The sequence below is a fragment of the Mustela nivalis genome, assembly GCF_964662115.1.
Source record: "Mustela nivalis genome assembly, chromosome: 6".
NCBI classification, from domain to species: domain Eukaryota; kingdom Metazoa; phylum Chordata; class Mammalia; order Carnivora; family Mustelidae; genus Mustela; species Mustela nivalis.
Window position 1 is genome coordinate 33,858,733 of NC_139025.1, and position 18,793 is coordinate 33,877,525.

The 18,793-nt window shown below is 38.2% G+C and overlaps 2 protein-coding genes across 2 annotated transcripts in view; one reads left to right on the forward strand and one right to left on the reverse strand.

Annotated features, from left to right (window-relative positions):
- Window positions 1-1,465: 1,465 nt before the first annotated feature.
- Window positions 1,466-18,407, reverse strand: EIF2S1 (eukaryotic translation initiation factor 2 subunit alpha). The gene is made up of 8 exons (XM_082734083.1): window positions 17,946-18,407; window positions 13,670-13,911; window positions 11,268-11,347; window positions 8,925-9,076; window positions 5,199-5,305; window positions 3,888-3,985; window positions 3,054-3,197; window positions 1,466-2,005 (listed from the first exon to the last, which is right to left on the reverse strand). Exons 2-8 carry the CDS (start codon window positions 13,908-13,910, stop codon window positions 1,880-1,882), a joined length of 948 nt encoding a protein of 315 aa, XP_082590209.1. The 5' UTR covers window position 13,911; window positions 17,946-18,407; the 3' UTR covers window positions 1,466-1,879.
- Window positions 18,369-18,793, forward strand: part of ATP6V1D (ATPase H+ transporting V1 subunit D) — a 29,664-nt gene continuing 29,239 nt past the window's right edge. Inside the window, exon 1 of the mRNA XM_082734084.1 lies at window positions 18,369-18,743. Coding sequence (XP_082590210.1) covers window positions 18,553-18,743 — 191 coding nt within the window. The 5' untranslated portion in view covers window positions 18,369-18,552. The remainder of the gene's footprint in view (window positions 18,744-18,793) is intronic.

Below are 18,793 nucleotides of genomic sequence, written 5' to 3' on the forward strand. Positions count from 1 at the left end.
AATCCAAGATTTAGATAAACTGGTCAATTGTCTTTAATCTGTTCCTCAGGTTATTTGGAGCTGGGTGTGTAGCTTGTCCTCATATTTGAAAGTGGTATTGTCAGGTCAGCAGGTATGTGTGCTTTAAGTTTGATTAGTTCTCTCCTTCATTGGTGTCAGTGAGGTATTAATCTTTTCTCTGGGAAGGGTCATAAATTTTGCAAAACTGTTGTGAAAGTGAGCAAAAGGCTTGGATGGGATAAAAATCACTCACTGTGGAGGTCACCAGTATTTCTCAAGGGTTATGCCTTAAAGTGTAAAAAATTCAGTAAACAACATGGAAATTTAATTCCTTGCCTACAACTAACATTTAAGGAGCACCTGTTGTTATTTTGAGGCCATTTTTGATGCCACAAGCTTTACAGACTTGTTTTAACTCTTCAAAAAGACCAAAGTGAAAATCATGTGCCAATTTTGAGTATACCTAGATCCTCCTCTAAATGTTCCCAGGATGGCATGTACTAGCAATTATGGCTACCTTGTGGCAACAGCCATATGAAGTTTTACTTTTGGATTTAAAAAGCTAAGTAAAGGCTGCTAAATTAAACAGGGACAAGCCAAAAATGGCATAACTGTCTCACCAACACACTTCTATTTTCCAGTCCCTTTAATATTCAATTAAGTCTAGTACTCAATCAATTAAGGTGGGTTAGGTTTAATCTTTTAAGTATTTAAATAGCTATTCTTAGGAATAATCAATAAAATAAATCTAGTACCTCAAGTTTCCTAAGAGATTAAATCTATAAAACATACCCAAAGTAACTCAAGACTTTCTACACCCTGGCTAATGTAGCTGTAACTTCAAACCGTGTGTTATTTATGAAAATGATTTACCTTATTTATTTACCTTTAGATTAATTTAATTAATTTAAACAATTAGCTCTTAAACATAAAAATGATGGAAATGTAGAAAAATCACTGTAATTGTGTTTAATCAGATTCCTATTCATTATAAAGAGCTGAAGCTCTAGGTGGCACTAGTGAATATGTTAATGGAAAAGAAATCAAAAGTTGGGCAATGATACTCAAAATGACTAAAGAAGCAGCATCTTTAAAAATAAAACAGAACAAAAAATTTTACCACCCTGAATTACAAACTCAGGGCAAGCAGCTTAGTAGACCAACAAGGACCAGTGTGATAAAATTCTCCCTCATACCATATATTGTCCCCAGTCTCAAGTTGGTAAAAGGCACACATCCTATGTAATTTTAAAATTCGCATTTTAAGGCTTTTTTCCCCTAAGAGTCAACTTTAACTGTGGTTAACATTATTTTCTCTACACCCTCCTTTTGAAAGGATCTGCTGTATAGATCCTTTGGTCACCTGCCCTTATATTTTCATCTAGACTAAAATGAAAGTAATAGAATTAGGGTCTTCGTAATCATAATGCTTTTTAACTGGTGACAAGAAGGAAGAAGCCTATAGTTAAATATCCCAGAAATTTATTTAATTTTTGCTTGATACATTTTATGTAGAAAGGTTGAGGCTATTTGCTTTGGGTGCCCCTGATAAATCTCAGGGAGGCACTGAACTACAAAGGGGTGCCAATCTGGAGACATCAGAAATGGAAACCACAAGCCCAATTTTATGACTGTTAAAGATTTGTCTCTAGTGAAGTTAGGCCCACTCGCTTAAACTGCTGAATGTTGGAGCTTCTGTGTGAAAACAGCTGACTTTTAGGAGGACATGTCATGGTTTTGGTCTGTTGGAACATTTAAATACTTGGAAATAAAAAATATTCAGCTTTGAAGTTTTCAATACTGGAAAACTTTCAAGTCTAGGGTTTACAGCCAGGAAGGGCTGCTTTGTGTTCCTTAAAATGGACTGTTTCCCACAAAGTTAATCTTCGGCTTTGGCTTCCATTTCTTCTGCATCATCGTCTCCATCCACTTCTGCGTTCTCTCTTTCGAGCCTCTCAAGCTGCCTTGCAAGTTCAGTCTCATCCGTATCTGTGACCACTTTAGGCTGTGGAAGCAGAGGCATAATTTCAAAGTGAGGCAGTTCAACAGTACACAAATTCCATTTCAACACTATTACTGCCTAGTATTTTAATAACTTTTTTTTTTAATTTAAAGATTTTATTTATCTATTTGACAGAGATCACAAGTAGGCAGAGAGGCAGGCAGAGAGAAAGGGAGAAAGCAGGCTCCCTGCTGAGCAGAGAGTCTGATGCGGGGCTCGGTCCCATTTAATAACTCTTAAAGAAACACTTGTCCTTCTAACAACTCTGCCCTATCTTTTCATTTGAGTGCTACTGTATCAATAAATTCCATTAGATAAGTAAGAGGAGAAATGTAGAAGAGTAACACAATATAGGAAAAAAATATGTGTGTAGTAAAACAGTAAATTTTTGTTATTTCTATAAACCAAAACTCAAAAAATATGAAAATAATCTCAGTGGCTCTATCATTCAAACCCACAAGATGTCTTGTAAAAATGCATCTTCTGGATTCAAAATAAATTACTATTTCTTTCCAAACAGGTTTCATTTTTGTTGAGATGAGGAAAATACAGACTCATGTTGTTTCTAATCCTGAGATCAAATTTTAAGCCTGCCAATTCAATTCTGACAGTAACTGATCACTCATTTTTGTTAGCTATTTTTTTTCTCTTTGGCAGGGGGATAAACCTAACACCATCAGTGCCGTTAGTCTTGAATAACCACTGCATGACAGTTCTCATTTACTTATAAAAAGCCCTTTTAGGACCCTCTGAGTCAATCATTATTTTAGGCTTAGAATTATAATCTTACACGTATCTTATATTTTGAAAGGCAGTGATTAAAAGTATTTTAGAATGCAAATAATTTAGATGATTTAAATTTATCTATCTAAAATTATCTATCTATCTATCTATCTATCTATCTATCTAAAGTAATCTCTAACTTCAACATGGGGTTTGAACTCACAACCCTGAGATCAAGAGTTGCATGCTCTACCGACAGAGCCAGGCAGGTGCCCCTAAATTTCTTATAAATATTTTAAGCAAAAGGCAGACACACTATAGATCTTACCTCCATTTGAACATTGAAGACACCCCTCTTTTCCTCAATCTTTTCTTTAATAACAGCCATAGCTTGATTGAGAACAGAGAGGCCTTCTGTTCTCTCCAGAGTTGTTGTAGTCATCACATATCGAGGAGGAGCTATTAGATTAATCTAAGGAAGAAGACAAAAATTTAATTATGGACATACCGACACAACACAAAACTATTACGATGTTTACGAACTCTTTAGCACTCTGCTGCCTTAGCAAATCACCCCAAAACTTGATTTCCAATCCTGTAAGTCAGCAATTTGGGGGTGGTCTGTTAAGGTAGCAAAAGCTAATTGATACAGTGATGAAATCCAGTATCAACAGTCCACTGCAATATCAAATACGTAGAATTATGACTTCCAGGTGTCTTTGGTAGCTAAAATAACTGTAGCCATCATCAGCATAATGGATAATTTGCTTCTAAAACAGACAAAAATTCTTATTTGGTTCTAAACTAAACTGATGGAACAAAATCCAAGAGATTCTGAATAACAACCATCTGGTTAATGATACAACTTAAAAGAGACTCAGATCAAACTCCTAAAAGATGTGTGTGAATACGAGATAATATGTTACCCTTTTTCAAGGTCCTAGGAGCGTGATGGACATAGGAACTCTTTAAGTTTAGCACAGCTGGCCCTCTGGCACCAAACACCAATCAAAATCTTTAATTACTGTGACATCAGCAGTAGCATCCCTTAGACAACATCACCAAGAACCATCTTTCGTAACACTTGTTATGAAATATGATCATAAAAAGAATCTGATTTGATTTAGGCTGGAAGCAGGGAGAGAGAATATGGACTACTCACCTTGATGGGCATGGTTTCTGTAGAACAATTCAAACCTGCTCTCAAGGCTTCCTTTACGGCATCGATGCCTTCATAACCATAACAAGCCACTTCAATATCTGAAATTACAGAAATTCAAAAACTTATACCGAAAGGGCTTAAAAGAAATCCGAGATGTGGCAGACATACTGGTATTCAAATAATTATTAAAGTTTTTATCACCCTTTCACAATTTGATATCTACCCCAACTATTGACTTTCTTAACTATAAATTAGCTGAGTATGCAGTGAAATTCTATCTTCTCTTCCACATTGAGCCCCTGAATGACGGAATTACAAAAAAATAGAAATCTAATAAACATTTTGATTTCTGGCTATGTCTGGGTTAAAATTATGATTCCAACCTCTCCGTGACTCACTTCCTTATCACTGCAAATTGTTTAGAACAGTTTAGAAATTGCACACCACTCTGGCCCAGTGGTTCCACTTTTAGGAGCCTGCCTAATAGAACACTTACACAGATGGGTAAGTGTCTATGTTGTAAGTCTGCTAATTTGTAGTGTTTTTTTTTTTTTTTTTTAAATAGTGAAAAAAATAGTAGAACCGAAATGTTCACCAAGAAAGGACTGGTTTATTGCTTTATGAATATTATACCTTGTCATTAAAAAGACTGAGAAAAAGTCCCATGTTCTGCATGGAAGAACCACCACGATAAACTTAGAAAAAAACTAGCTGAGGAAAATTTTGCATAGTATGATGTAATCACTGTAAAAGCAAAAAAATTATGTCTGAATGTAAACAGCATATAGTCCTATACAGTATATGTGCCTAAGAAAAATGTCTGAAAGAATATACCCGAAGCTGTATTAACAGTGGTTAATCCAGAGGCACAAAAGGACAATACCGTACTTTGCCATCTCCTTAAAAAAAAAAAGGGCTGGGGTGCCTGGGTGGCTCAGTCAGTTAAGAGTCTGCCTTCAGCTCAGGTCATGATCTCAAGGTCCTAGGTTTGAGCCCTATGTTAGGCTCTCTGCTCAGCAGAGAGTCTCCTTCTCCCTCTCAAATAAATAAATAAAATCTTAAAAAAAAAAAAAGGACTAACTTAAGGTTAGCTAAATGCATACATGACAGTTTTCACTTGTGTCAACATATACATTTATTTTATGATGGTTCAAAAGAAGCAAAAAAAATTTCTTAAACTCTTCTTGTTATAAGAAACAGAAATACTTGCAGATACTAATGCAACAATATATTCTTTGGTAACACCCATTATTTAACAGCTTTTTGGTTCATGCAAAATATTTTAAAGATCATTAAAAAAAAATCACTTACCTGCTCGAATTTTGACAGCTTGTGGTGTCAAACGCCTATTAATATTGTTAATAAGTACTCCCCGTTCATCTTCATTCAGATCTAAACTATCCAAAATAGATGGGTCTCTAATTAAAGCAAAACAAAACACACACACACAAAAACACAAAAGGCCAAGGTTACTTTACAGATAACTGTAACACCAAACACAATACCATTTAATAATGTTTAAGAGCCCAGGCTTTAGGGTCAGAACAGAGTTCAAATCTTAGCTTTACACTTCATTAACTATGTGTTTTGGGGACTTTCCAGACCTCAGTTTCCAAACTATAAAATGAGGATGAAAACTATACATTTCACTGGTTGTGGTACTAAATGAGAATGCAGGCAAAGCACTTGGCACTACTATGACAAAAAGAAAACATCCAGCTAGTATCTGAAGAAAAATTTTAGAGATCTAGTTAAAGCAAGGAATTAAAAAATGTCTCATATACCGGACATCCCACTATAATTACATTTCCAGGTACTTAGTCCCTGCTTCAAAGAGCTTGAAAAGAACTAAAACATACAAGCAAATTTAAGATAAAAGTATATCCTGGGAAGTCAGGACAGGAAGGTATTACTTTCAGTTAGTGGGCTCAGGTAGGGCTGCTCCGACTGAAGTGGCAATTCATCGGAGTGCCACAAGACCAGGCAGGGTCTCAGGCACCAGCATGCTTGTGGAACATGAACAAATGAAAAAAATTGAAATAATGACTAAAAGAAGCAAAGACAGCATTGTTTTAAGAAATCTGTACAGTATTAAAACAGAAATGGCCTATCGGGCCTAAAAAGCGGGGTTAGGGAATGAAACGTGAAAGAATTTGGGTGGAGGGAACTTTCACTCAGCTAATACTGCTTACAAAATATAACAAGACAAACCACCAGAAAATAAGCAGAAGAGATGAACAGATGTTTTCACAGAAGAAACAGTAAACCTATGAAAAGCTGTTAACTCCACCAACAACCAGTAAAATGCAAACCAAAAACAAGGTACTCTTCTACACCCATCAGTTTGACAAAAGGGAAATAATCTGAGATATACACCAAATGTTGGTGAGGATGAAGAGAAACAGGAATGCTTATACAACTGGTAGAGGAAATACAAATTGTAGAACACCAACCTGGAGAATATTTTGGCAAAACCGAGTAAATTTAAAGATGCATATATTCAATCCTATAACCCAGCAACTCTACTGCTATTTATATATCTTAGAAACTCCCAAATGTACACGGAGACATGTACATGGATATTCATAATAGCATGGTTGAAAAAAAAGGGAAAAAAGTGGGGGGGGGGGGAAGAGGGGAGGATAACCTATTATCTCTTAACAGGGAAACAAATAAAGCATAGTCTTACAATGAAATACACTACATAGAAATTAGTATGAAGTAGGTCCGCATCTATCACTTTGGAGAATCCTGTTCATTAACAGCCTTACAAGTAAAACTGTAAGGTACAGAAAGCTACAATGGAGTAAATTCCCTTTTTTTTAAAAGTTTAAATAGAGTAATACAAAAATGATTCTATATATACTTTGTAGGTACATATATGCAATAAATCTGCAGAAATGTAAATAATGCTGCATACTAATTGCAGAATAGTAATTACCAATGATAACTAGTTATGATAATAGTTACCAATGATGAGTGAAGGGAATGGGTTGGGAAGGGTAAAACACTATTTCTAACTATCTCAAAAATTTTAGTTCTTAATTAAAAAAAAAATAAGAAGGACATGTAGCAAAGAATTATCATTAGTTAAACGTGGACAGTCACTGCATGGCTGATGAAGCAAAAGAATGTTAAGGAAAAGGGGAAAAACGTAGGGCGCTGCTGAGTGGTAATGGAAGGGGAGCTGAAGGTGGAAGCGAGGGAGCTGAGCTCGGGAAGGAGGATGACAGCACGCCAAGGGACGGAAGGCATGCAGGACTGAAGTCACAGAGGACAGAAATATAAAGCAGTGCTTAATGGTTAACAGCATAAACTCCAGATGGGAGCCAGTGTCTAGGTTTGATTGGGGCTTTTCCATTTGCTAATTTTGTGCATGTGGACAAAATATTTAATCTCTGGCTCAATTTCCTCATCTCTAAGACACGGATAATAACTGCACTTATACCATGTGCTGCTGTGAGAAATCTGTAAATGTTTGTTCTTATAATTATTATTAGTCTTACATTTCTCACAATGTGGTATGAAAAAAAGGTCACATGGTGGGTGGGGGGGACTGGAAAGGATTTGGACGCCCAAATGAGCCGGCTTGCTGGAGGCTCTATCAGTCCCAGGTCCACTCGGCCATTCTGAGAGCTGAGGGGACTAATATTCTTCGGCAGCACGAAGGCTGGAAGTAACCTCAGTGTAGTGGAGAGGCTGCGTGGGGAGCATTAACAGTTGGGAAGGAGTAGGATGAGCAGACGGAGAGACAGTTAAATACAGAGAACTGAAGGAGTCCAGCTATTTTAAAAAGAGAAGACACAGTGCTTCCTGCAAGAGAAAGCAGAGAGAAAGTATACTCTGCTTTTAGTGTGAATGGGAGAAATTGGAGCGTATTTTTATGCTGATGGAGCAAAATCAACAAAAAGAAAGGCGGAAGACACCGAAGAGGGAATGAGGAGGGCATGATGGATAAAACCCCAGAGAAGTAGCTGCGCACAGGTGGTAAGATTAGTCTGAGAGCAGTAAGGATACGAGATCAGCATGGCGGGAGGCAGGAGGTAATGACAGATGGGAGAGAAGGCCGCTGAGACAGTGGAGGGAGTAGAGATTTTGGGCAATGGCTTCTATTTTCTTTATAAAACCTGTAGACAGCGAAGGAAAGGGGAGTGGGTATCTGGTAGAGAGTGTGTAAAAGCTCTAAAACAGCCACTCTAAGAATGGGAGGAAGAACTGACAAAGAGCAGAGAGAATGTGAGGCAGCAGTGGAAGGCGCAGCTGAGGTTGGAGACGATGACGAATATGCAGTGGCACCGACCTGCAAGACTCTGGTTTTTCCTAGCGGCACCCCGCATTCTACAAGTGCAGAGAAGGCAGGAACATCGATCCAAGGCTGGATGTAACAGAAGGAAAAACAGGGCAAAAGCTCATGATATTGGCAAGAAAGTTGCTGAAATGATGGACCTTGGTATGTCTATGCTGAGTCAGAAAGAGAAGGCAGGAAAGGGTGAAAAAACACGGAGGAAGAAAAAGATTTGGAATCAGAGTCTGGCATAAGAATTAAGACAGAGCAGGACTAACTATGAGGGAGCTGGAAAGACAGGAAACTGTCTGTGGTAAAAGAACAGAATATATGAATTCAAGGTTTTAGAAGAGCACAAATTCTAAGACCCAGGGTGAGCCCATATGGAAACTGGCTAAAGTGGCATGGGCTGAAGGTCTAAGGAACTGAGGTAAAGAAAACAAGGTACAGTTGTAGATGAGACATCTACAGTGACCCTGAAGTTAGCTAGGAAAATAGCAAAACCAGGAGGGGAAAACGTGAGACAAAACCATATGGTTCACGAAAACTAAGGTGTACACAATTATATATGCTTGGCTATATAGGATTGGCCCACATTACGGGTCTTTTACATGGAAATATTTTTATCTAAATTTGGAAAGGACGTAATATGTGGGTGTTGTGCTATGATTACATGTCAGGCTCTCAACTTGTGTGCTAGACCCAGCAGCTGTGATCTCAAGGTAGAACCAGAGCCAAGAAGGTGTTCTTACGAGACTGCATGCTTAAATGCATCATAGGCACCGTATCCAGGTCTCTTGTATTTGTCATCAAAGACCCAGGCAGTCCTCTGGAACAGGCTCTCCAGCTGCTCGTCCTTGGTGTACTCTAACACCTCAGCAACATGACGAAGAATGCTGTAAACCTGGACACAAAATGAAGAGTTCGATAATTCAAAGATAAGAGATCTTAAAAAAAACAAAAAAGGTATTTTTACATTTCAGTAGACAGAATATAAAACAAATCTTTGGTTACACTACAGTAATTCCTCAACAACAAAGGGTTAACACGCAGTAAGTTCCTTTTTCATAGAGGAATATTCGCTTTCCTATAACACTTAAGTGGGTTTAACAAGTATAAAAGTAGGACACTAAGTACAAAACTTAGTGTCCTAAGACCTAGATCAAGTTGACTTAGGGACCAATCCACCTCTCTAAATTTGTTTCCTCTTCTGGAAAAGGGAAATACCAGCATCTCTCCTTTTAACTACAGAGAGATCAAACCTATCCCAATTATAACTGGAAAACATTATGTGAATGAATTAAAATGTGTATGTTATACAAAACTTTTGTTATACAAGTATAAGCTATTACTATTACTACTCCACATGAAAGCATGGAACAGGATTGAGATTTAGTACTTTTTTTGCTCTGTTATCATTTAGAAGTCATCCTTCAATGTGCCTATCTCCTACTCACTGCTGCCAAACTCTTTTTCATTTCCTAAAAATGAAAGGGCATAAGAAAGAGAAAGGCGATAAAACAGAGGTTTTCACATTACACATGAAAGTTGAGTGAGAAAAGGAACTAACATTGGCTATTTCATTCCATCACCTTATCATCCTGATAAGATCTACTAACATTGCTCATTTTATAATATCTTAAAGGGGCAAAACAAAGTGACAGTTTCCTAGAGCAAAGCTTCTCAAACTTGGTAGGACTTGAGGAACCTGCATTAAGCAGTCAGGAAATGTCAGTGCTATTGGCTACATTCTGAGTGGCAAGCTCCTCAGTTTACTAATAAGGGATTTCACTGATAGTGTTTTCTTTTCTTTTCTTTTTTTAAGATTTTATTTCTTTATTTGACAGACAGAGATCATAAGTAGGCAAAGAGGTAGGCAGAGAAAGAGGGGGAAGCAGGCTCCCTGCTGAGCAGAGAGCCTGATGCGGGGCTCAATCCCAGGACTCTGAAATCATGACCTGAGCTGAAGTCAGAGGCTTTAACCCACTGAGCCACCCAGGCGCCCCCTGATAGTGTTTTCTTTTTTTTTTTTTAAAGATTTATTTATTTATTTATTTGACAGAGAGAGAGATCACAAGTAGACAGAGAGGCAGGCAGAGAGAGGGAGGGAAGCAGGCTCCCTGCTGAGCAGAGAGCGCGATGTGGGCCTCGATCCCAGGACCCTGAGATCATGACCTGAGCCGAAGGCAGGGGCTTAACCCACTGAGCCACCCAGGCGCCCCTGATAGTGTTTTCTAATGTGTAAACCACACTGCAGTAGTAGTAAACACATCAGTAAAACAAAGGGAAAAATTTGGGTAATGGTCTTTTGCCTTTTAGATTTTTATTCTTTTAAGTAGGGTTAATTAAGATTTCAAAAATATTCTCTTCTTTTAAACACTATTTTCCTGGCATTTAATCCTGAAGACAAAAACACATGAGAGATGAAAAAATAAAGAAAACAGACACAAGGGAAACACTGCCATTAAGAACCAAAGATCTAGAGAATGAAGGATAATCTAAATAGGACCAGAGAAGAAAAACTACAGACAATATGAAGAATGAAAAAATAGCTGTTCTTGCTTCATTAATGATTACTGTACAGAAGTAGGAGATTACAGCCAAAATAAGAAAATGAAACAGAAAGAACCCTAATAAACTAGGAGTAAAAAAAAAATAGTAACAGGCCTCCCTGCCTTGCTTTCCTGGATTCACATTTTATAAACTCTTGCTTATTCTTAACATACAACAGCTGGTTGTCCCTGTGACTCTTATCCCAGAATGGGGTTTAAAGTCAAGAACTACATGTTATGATTAAGTCAAATCAACTGAAATCACCCATAGTTAATTTAACCTAAAATAACTTAAAACATTATCGTCTGGTATACTCATTTTAGAGTATTAGACGATAAGCAATGCCTTAAGGTAGTACTACCATGAGGTTAAAAACACTGAAGTCATAACTCTTTTGAAACTAAGTCTTCAACTTATCCTATATAACTAATTATAAATGGAATTACAGGTACAGAAAATCCAGTTTTAATTTTCTTCCAAGAATATTATATGCTGATTATTTATTAAATAGTAGACTAATTCCACACAAAAATTAAACTTACAGTTTTGGATTTGGTGAATTTATCTTCACATTTGATTGCTTCCTCTGGAGAAACTCTTCTTTTTGACAAATCAATATATCCTATACAAGAAAATTTTGGAAAAAAGAAAAATCATCTGTGCCCAAGTGCTAGCTTACCACTGTGATACATTTTTACATCAGATTGGTTGGCTGGCATACCTACACTCATTCCCCACTAAAATCAAATCAATAAAAACTGCATGAGAAGATGAGAGACTTTTGTTTTCAGAAATGCATCTATATCATCATGTAATTGTATATTTTCTATCACTTCATTGAAGGGAACTAACAATTTCAACTACCCAAATGAAAGCTAGTCAAAGGATTCTGTACTTGTCTTTTTGGCATCCATTCATCAAAGGGTCAACTATGTTCTATGTATTTTCTGTATTCTCCTTCTGCCTCCTGACCAAAACTGGTGCTTCCTCCTCATGGTGGCCCTGTATGGGCATGGTGTGGCCATGGAATCTGCCTCGCCATATTGTCTGTCACCTCCATAAATTTAAATCCCATGGGTACAAAATGATACAAGCATGTAAATGTACTTTAAAGAATTTAGGAGAGAAAAATGGTCTCTTAAACTTCCTTACATATTTCCCAGGTCAGGCATCACACCTCAAGGGCCTGCATAACTTCCTTTACTACTTTTTATAATGCAGATTAAGTAATAAATCCTCTTAGTTTCTATTTACCTGAAAATGTCATTTCTGATTTTCACTGTTGAAGATTTTCTTTAAATATTATAGAATTCTGGGATGAAAAATTTTCTCTTTCAGTGCTTTAAAGATGTCATTCAATGCTCAGGCAGCCATTATTTTCAGTAAGAATACCATACTAAGAGTAATTTGTATTACTCTTCCCCTGTGAATCAAGAATCATTTTCCTCTGGCTATTTTCAAGATTTTCTTGATCTCTGTTTTTCAATAATGTGCCTAAATATGGTCTTTTTCTTTCTTTTCCTTTTTTTAAAGAGTTTTATTTGTGAGAGAGAGAGAGCGAGCAAGCGTGCATGCACACAAGCAGGCAGAGTGGCAGGCAGAGAAAGAAGGGGGCTCCCTGCTGAGCAAGGAGCCTGATGTGGGACTCGATCCCAGGACCCTGGGATCATGACCTGAGCCGAGGGCAGTGGCTTAACCGACTGAGCCACCCAGGCGTCCCCTTAGATGTGGTCTTATCAATATTTATCCTGCTCGAGGTTTGCTAAGCTTCTCCAGTTTGTCAAATATGGGAAACTTTGGTCAGTATATTTTCTCAAATATATTTTCTCCCCTTTCTCTCTCTTCTCTTGGAATAGAGCTTTTAATATTTGAAAAGTTGCTTTTTTCCTGCTCTGTTCTTCAGACTCATTCTTTTAAATGAACTACCTGCAAGCCTGACTTGAGCTTTCTGCCATCTTTCGCCTGCTGTTAGCCCATTTGGTGAGACTTTTTGATATTATACTTTTAATTTTAGAATTTATATTTAGTTTTTTTGTGAGAGTTTCTAATGCCTCTACTGAGATTTCATTTTGTTCCTTCATTACAAGCTTATTTTCCTAATATCCTTGAACAGTTGCAAAATCTGCTTTAAAATCCTTATCTGCTAACTCCAATATTAAGGTCACCTCTAGGTCAATCTCCATTGGTTGCTTTTTCTGTTCCGTGTGGGTCATACTTTCCTGTTTCCTCAAATGTTTAGCAATTTTGGACACTGAATGAATATTCACAGAACATGAACATCCTAATAATCAAAGAGACACAGAATATTGGGTTTTGGGTATATGTTTGCAATATATTCCATTTTTCAAAATTTACATAAAATATTCCTAAAATCCATTTACCTTTGCCCCTTTTCCATGTTCTTCCAATAATCTGATCACAAATTTAGCTTTAAATCAAGAAAAAAGTATCTCTTTTTTTTTTTTTTTTTAAAGGGGCTCTACACCCAGCATGGAGCCCACGGGGCTTGAACTCACAACCCTGAGAACAAGACCTGAACTGAGATCAAGAGTCAGACTCCTAACTGAGTAACCCAAGCACCCCTCAATAAAAAAGCATCTTACAAATATAGGAACTAATACTCTGGTTTACTTATCTGTCTCTTCTGAGTTTAGCCATAATGAGTCAACTATCAATATTCAGGTAACCTCTGGGGATAAAAGTCAAGCTACCTGATGCAAACTAGCCCTAGGATGTGCTAATTAAACCACTACATACAAGAAGAGGTCTTGCTTAGATGGGTAACTGGCATCCTTCTCTAACAACTTTGTATGTAAAAATAAGTTTTTAAGTATAAAGGGAGATGTTTTTGTTTTGTTTTTACAGCAGTCAGGAATTTACAAAAAAAAAAATGTAAAACCATTTTAAATCTGAAATTTGTATTTTAGATATTTTTATCACTTACCTTTTTCTTTGTCCACTCTTATGACAACCACACATTCATTCCTGCCAATTCTGATCAGTTTGTTTATAGAACGAATACGCCTTCTGGACAACTCACTAAGAAGAATCATGCCTTCAATATTGTTGTATTCCAGCAAGCTGACATAGGCCCCCATTTCAGCAATGGACCTTACATTCACCATCACTACATCTTCCACCTCAGGAAATTTGTGTTGATAAAATCTACAACTTAGACCCGGCATTCTGCATTTTAAACAAAAGAATTAAATGAGTATTCAGTTAAGGTCAAAATAAAGAAATGTCAATCAATTTTCCTATCTTGTCACTGGAAGAAATGATTAGTCTTCTCTTTAAAGTTCTTAAATGGTACCAGAAAACAGACAGATATTCAGGAATCAAGCTTTTTTACTTTGCTCCACATTTTTTTAAGGCCTGGGTGATTCTCTGACATCAGTTTTAGAGGAATCATAAAAAATAATGACCATCTATAAAGTACTTTGAGGCCTAAGGATTAAAGGTACACCTCAAGAGTAAAATACTATTTTAATACAACCACCTTAAGAAATAACAAATGATGGTAAGCATCACTACTACTATAAACTTATCAGTAAAACTAAAGCTACTCATTCTCCGAGTCGGCTAAGACAATATACTACCACCCACTATATAAAGGGAAGAATCTTCTGACTATATGAACCATAGTACTAATCATGTATCAAGTAATATACTCTATCATTTTAGCCAAAATTACAGTATCATATGTTAAGACAAAACCTAAAACTTTACTAATCACAAAAAATATTCAATATAACTAAATGCAACTAAATAAATACTTTTCTTTTATTGAACAGGTATACCCAATCTTGAGAATACCTTTATAGAACTCCATTACAATAAAATTCGAGAGTCTCAAACTCCAAGCATTAAGTATATTTAAAACAATTCCCTTTGATCTACCCAACCTACACTTAGTGCCACTCCTTTTATGACCCACAAGACTGAAATCATACTATGCAGAGAAGTATATTTGTAAAAGAAAGCTATAAAACTAATCATAGCTGATGATTTTCACATTTTCTTACTAACCTTAACTAATTTACTATTCTCAAGGTTCAGAAAATAGGTGGGAATAGGACCTAAAGGCCTATGAAAATGTGTGAAAATTTATTTTTTGAGAGAGAGAGAGAGAGAGAGAGAGAGAAAGAAAGACAGTGAGCAAGTACGGCAGATGGAGAATCTTAAGCAGGTTCCACACTTAGCAAGAGCCTGATGTGGGGCTCCATCTCACAATACTGAGATCATGACTGGAGCCTTAAAATCAAGAGCTGGGTGCTTAACCAAGTGAGCCACGAAGGTGCCCCAGTTTTTTCCTGATTAATTAATTGGGAATAAGGCTGCCATTACTTGATCTTAAAGACAGAACATCCATGCACCAGCTCAGAACCCCAGAGTTCTGGGGCAGTGCAGTTGAGAACTGTTAACTGAATCCACAAGTATCTTCACAGTGGCTTCCCACTGATTTTACATCTTTCTACTACCTACATGGTCCTACATGATCTGGCACTGCCTCTCTCCCTAGTTCTCTCCATTTTATAGTTGAAGAAAGAGAAACCCAGGCCAAGTAACTTGTTCTGTCACATACTGCTAACAAGTGGTAAGTCAGAATCTGAACCTACGAAGCTTGGATCCATAGTCCGTGCTCTTATTCACTAGGCTGTATTTTCATTCAATATTACCAACAAATAGATTAGTAAGAAACATCTTTTAAAAAAAAAGTTACATTAATATATTTAGTACTAAAGCAGATACCAGAGATCAATGCAAGCTTTTAATACTAATCTATCCTGTTCAACAAAAAGAAAAAAAGCACAGTGGCAGAAATGCATTTCTGTGTAGCTTGGCAAAATAGGGATTTAGCAAATAAAGAGAAGTAGATGTTCAATGGACAGAATTACCCGCCAAGAAACAGCTGAGCTGGTTGTTTCATTCTTCAACAAAGTTGTATTTTTTTTTTTTACTTTTCTTTCTTTTGGACAACTATATGTAAAGCACTAAAGTCTGAGGGCCAGAAGTTTCAAACTGGGTATCAAAATAAATGGTGTCACAGAAATGTGTGAAAACAGTTTTAGAAGATTTAATATGGGCTAACCGTATTCACTTACCAGGTTTATTCAAATAGTAAAGCTGGTTAATTCTGGAGAAGCTAGACTTAATTTGATGATTAAAGAACACAGGCAATACTGTAAAAGAATCCCAGCAGGAGATATGAATACTACCACCTTAAGAGGTACCATTCTTTTTACTTTATACAGGGTACACAAAGGACACAGCCAAAGGTATGTTATTTAATGCAGAAAGTAACCAGTAACTACACAATAGTTCTAGACATGGATCCCAGCCCTTGCTCTACTTACTAGCTGTGATTGCTTGGGAAATGCATTCCCATTAAATTGTAGTTTCTAGCCTGTGTCATGGACCTCACAGGTTTGTGGAGTGTTATCAAATGAGACATATATGTAAAAATTTGCGAAGTGTAATTTGCTATACAAATATGACATTAAAAGGCAAAGAGATACTATTTCTATTTGGTAACTTGATTTGTTAAACAGTAATTTGTGCAATATCTATGTACTAAGCACTACTGACAGAGAAGAGATAAAGACAGCTAGCAAGTAGGGAAGAGGGAGAATCGAATCTTAAGCAGGCTCCTTTCTTACCTAAGGAAGTTAAGTACAGAGTGGGAAACAAACTAGTAAGTAAGTAATAGCAGTATAAAGTACTATGAAAGCAGTATAAAGTACTATGAAAGCATTAAAAGGGATTAAAAGGGAACCAAAGAACAGAAATATTAAATGTCTTTCTCAAGGATAAATGCTTAGTAAGTACTGGGACAGGAACTAAAACTGAGTCTTCTGATTTTAAACCCAGAATACCTTTAACCCACAGAGCCTCAGTAGGTCAGAGTACTACAATATGGTATGTGTTCTTTGGTACAAAAGAATTGTCTTTCAAAATATACTCAACTCCAAGCGAATTTCAAATACCCTGCATTGTCAGTAATTTTGCCCAGTCAAATGGTAGACAGAACTTCTTTCTCACACCAGTGCATGGTCAAGTAACCATAATCCAGGAAGTCCCCACTCCTCTCCACAGTTAAGTGTGTTACGAGACAGAGACAACTCTTGATAATTCTAATTGGCTCTAAAGCTTATCGGTAACGATCTCTGAACATTAGTTTGTAGTATAGGAGTGCTACGCAAATAAGCTTTTAAACTATTTCACTGTAGTTTAAATAGAAGCACCAATCTCTACAATTACTGTGTGTTTTTTCAAAATCCTAGGAGAATCATTAACTGGCAGTCTGGCGTCCGATCAACTCAAAATACGCAGTAAAGCTCTATATAATTCACGAACTATTGAAAGACACATAATCACAAGTTTTTGTTTTTTTTTTTTCCTTGATAACCTCAACTGCGAGATTTCTCTGTACAACAATGTTTCTTGCCTAATGATAATTAAAGTAGCCAAGTTTGGGGGATAATAGGGGCTTCAGGCCGAATACCATTTTAACTCCCAAATTCCCTGATCTTTCTCTCAGTGGTGCTGAAATATGGAAAACCGATACTAACAATAGTGAACTCTTCAACACTATGTTTTAGTTTCGATGCAAGGGATGACTCATTCTATAAAGATGCACAAGTCAAGCGATAGTAATATGAACGCCAACTAGAAAAAAATAAATTATCGGACAAACTACTCTTGGATCTTTTTAACCCAGCTCTTGTCAACACTGCGGCCCACCCCAATGGTCCCTTCAAGTGTCTGGTCTGGTCCCACTGAGAGAGAGTATTTGGTGGGGTGGATGGTGGGGGGGAAGCCATGTAGTGGTAGGATTCTCGGTGGATGCGGGGGGGGGAAGCCATGTAGTGGTGGGATTCTCAGGCCCAGAAAAAGCAAAGTGCTCAGCGTCCTGGGGCGGGGGTGTCACAGCGTTTTCCCGAGGCCGCCCCCATCTCAAAGTGTCCTCACTTAGAGCATATCGAAAAGGCTGTACGGTCACTTGGCCCACTTTGCTTCACCAGATTCCTCCGCTCGTACAATGACACCGCGTTAACACGGAAGACCCACCCGGCGGCGCCGGGTGGTGTCGGACACTTCCCGCGCAGGAACGGGAAAGGGAGGGGTGTTACTCCAGGGCCTATCCTCTCTCGACCACCCAAGTCTCTGGACACAACCAAAGTGAGTTCTTGAAGAAACCGATCTGGGGGACTAGTCACCTGAGGTATGTATCTGAATCCCGCGCCGGGATCCCGTGCCGTGCTCTTTAATAGCAGAGAGCAGACAGTCCAGCCACAGCAGCGGCCGATCCTCCTCAGCGTGCGCTTGGTTCTACCCCACCGCGCATGCGGAACCACCTCGCATCACGCAAGCGCCAACAGAAGAGGTCCCTCTTCCTCACTGACCATAGAGTCTAGGTCCTCCGAAAAAAAAAATGAAGACTAAAGGAGGGCCCGAAACGTACGCTTTCTCGATAGCTATCGTTTTCGTTAAATAAGCTTCAAGGCGCAGGGAAGAGCTAAACTGACTCTTTGTCCTTGAAGAATTAATTCTCTCTCGAAGCTTCAGCCAACCATGAGGTGGCGCTGTGACCAAAGATGGAAAAGTGAAAGAAGAAAAGGCGTGTACTCTTCTCTCTTGTTCTTTCACCCCGCGCGTGCAAAGTCTTGCGCAGCCTCCTGGGAGCTGGAGGGGGAGGGGCTAGAAGGAGAAGCGGAAGTGAGGGGCGGTTCGTTGAGGGGGGTCCGAAGCCTTAACATCCGGGCATCGCCTCTGTCTCGTTCTCCCCCACCCTCCCCACGTGCCAACAGGAAGCGGAAGTGAAGAATGGTATATACGTATCCCAGCTGCCACTTAGCAACGCGAGGAGATCAGGTGACACAACCAGCTGACTCCGGTAGAGGAAGACCCTGTGGCTGGGGCTTTTGCAGCCACGGTTGCCCGGCCGGTGATTCGAGCCTTACTATCATCGTCAGAATGTCGGGCAAAGACCGAATTGAAATCTTTCCCTCGCGCATGTAAGTAAAAGAACGGGTCGGGCAGCGTTCATAGGTTCTTGAACGCCTGT

Bases quoted from the DNA above. Each gene is read 5' to 3' on its own strand.
- EIF2S1 (XM_082734083.1), bottom strand. From the start codon at position 13,910: ATGCCGGGTCTAAGTTGTAGATTTTATCAACACAAATTTCCTGAGGTG. The intron at 9,077-11,267 runs GTAAGTTTAATT...TTTTGTGTCCAG, and splicing joins AATTCACCAAATCCAAAACT to GTTTACAGCATTCTTCGTCA. The intron at 2,006-3,053 runs GTAAGATCTATA...CTGCTTCCACAG, and splicing joins TCTTCAATGTTCAAATGGAG to CCTAAAGTGGTCACAGATAC.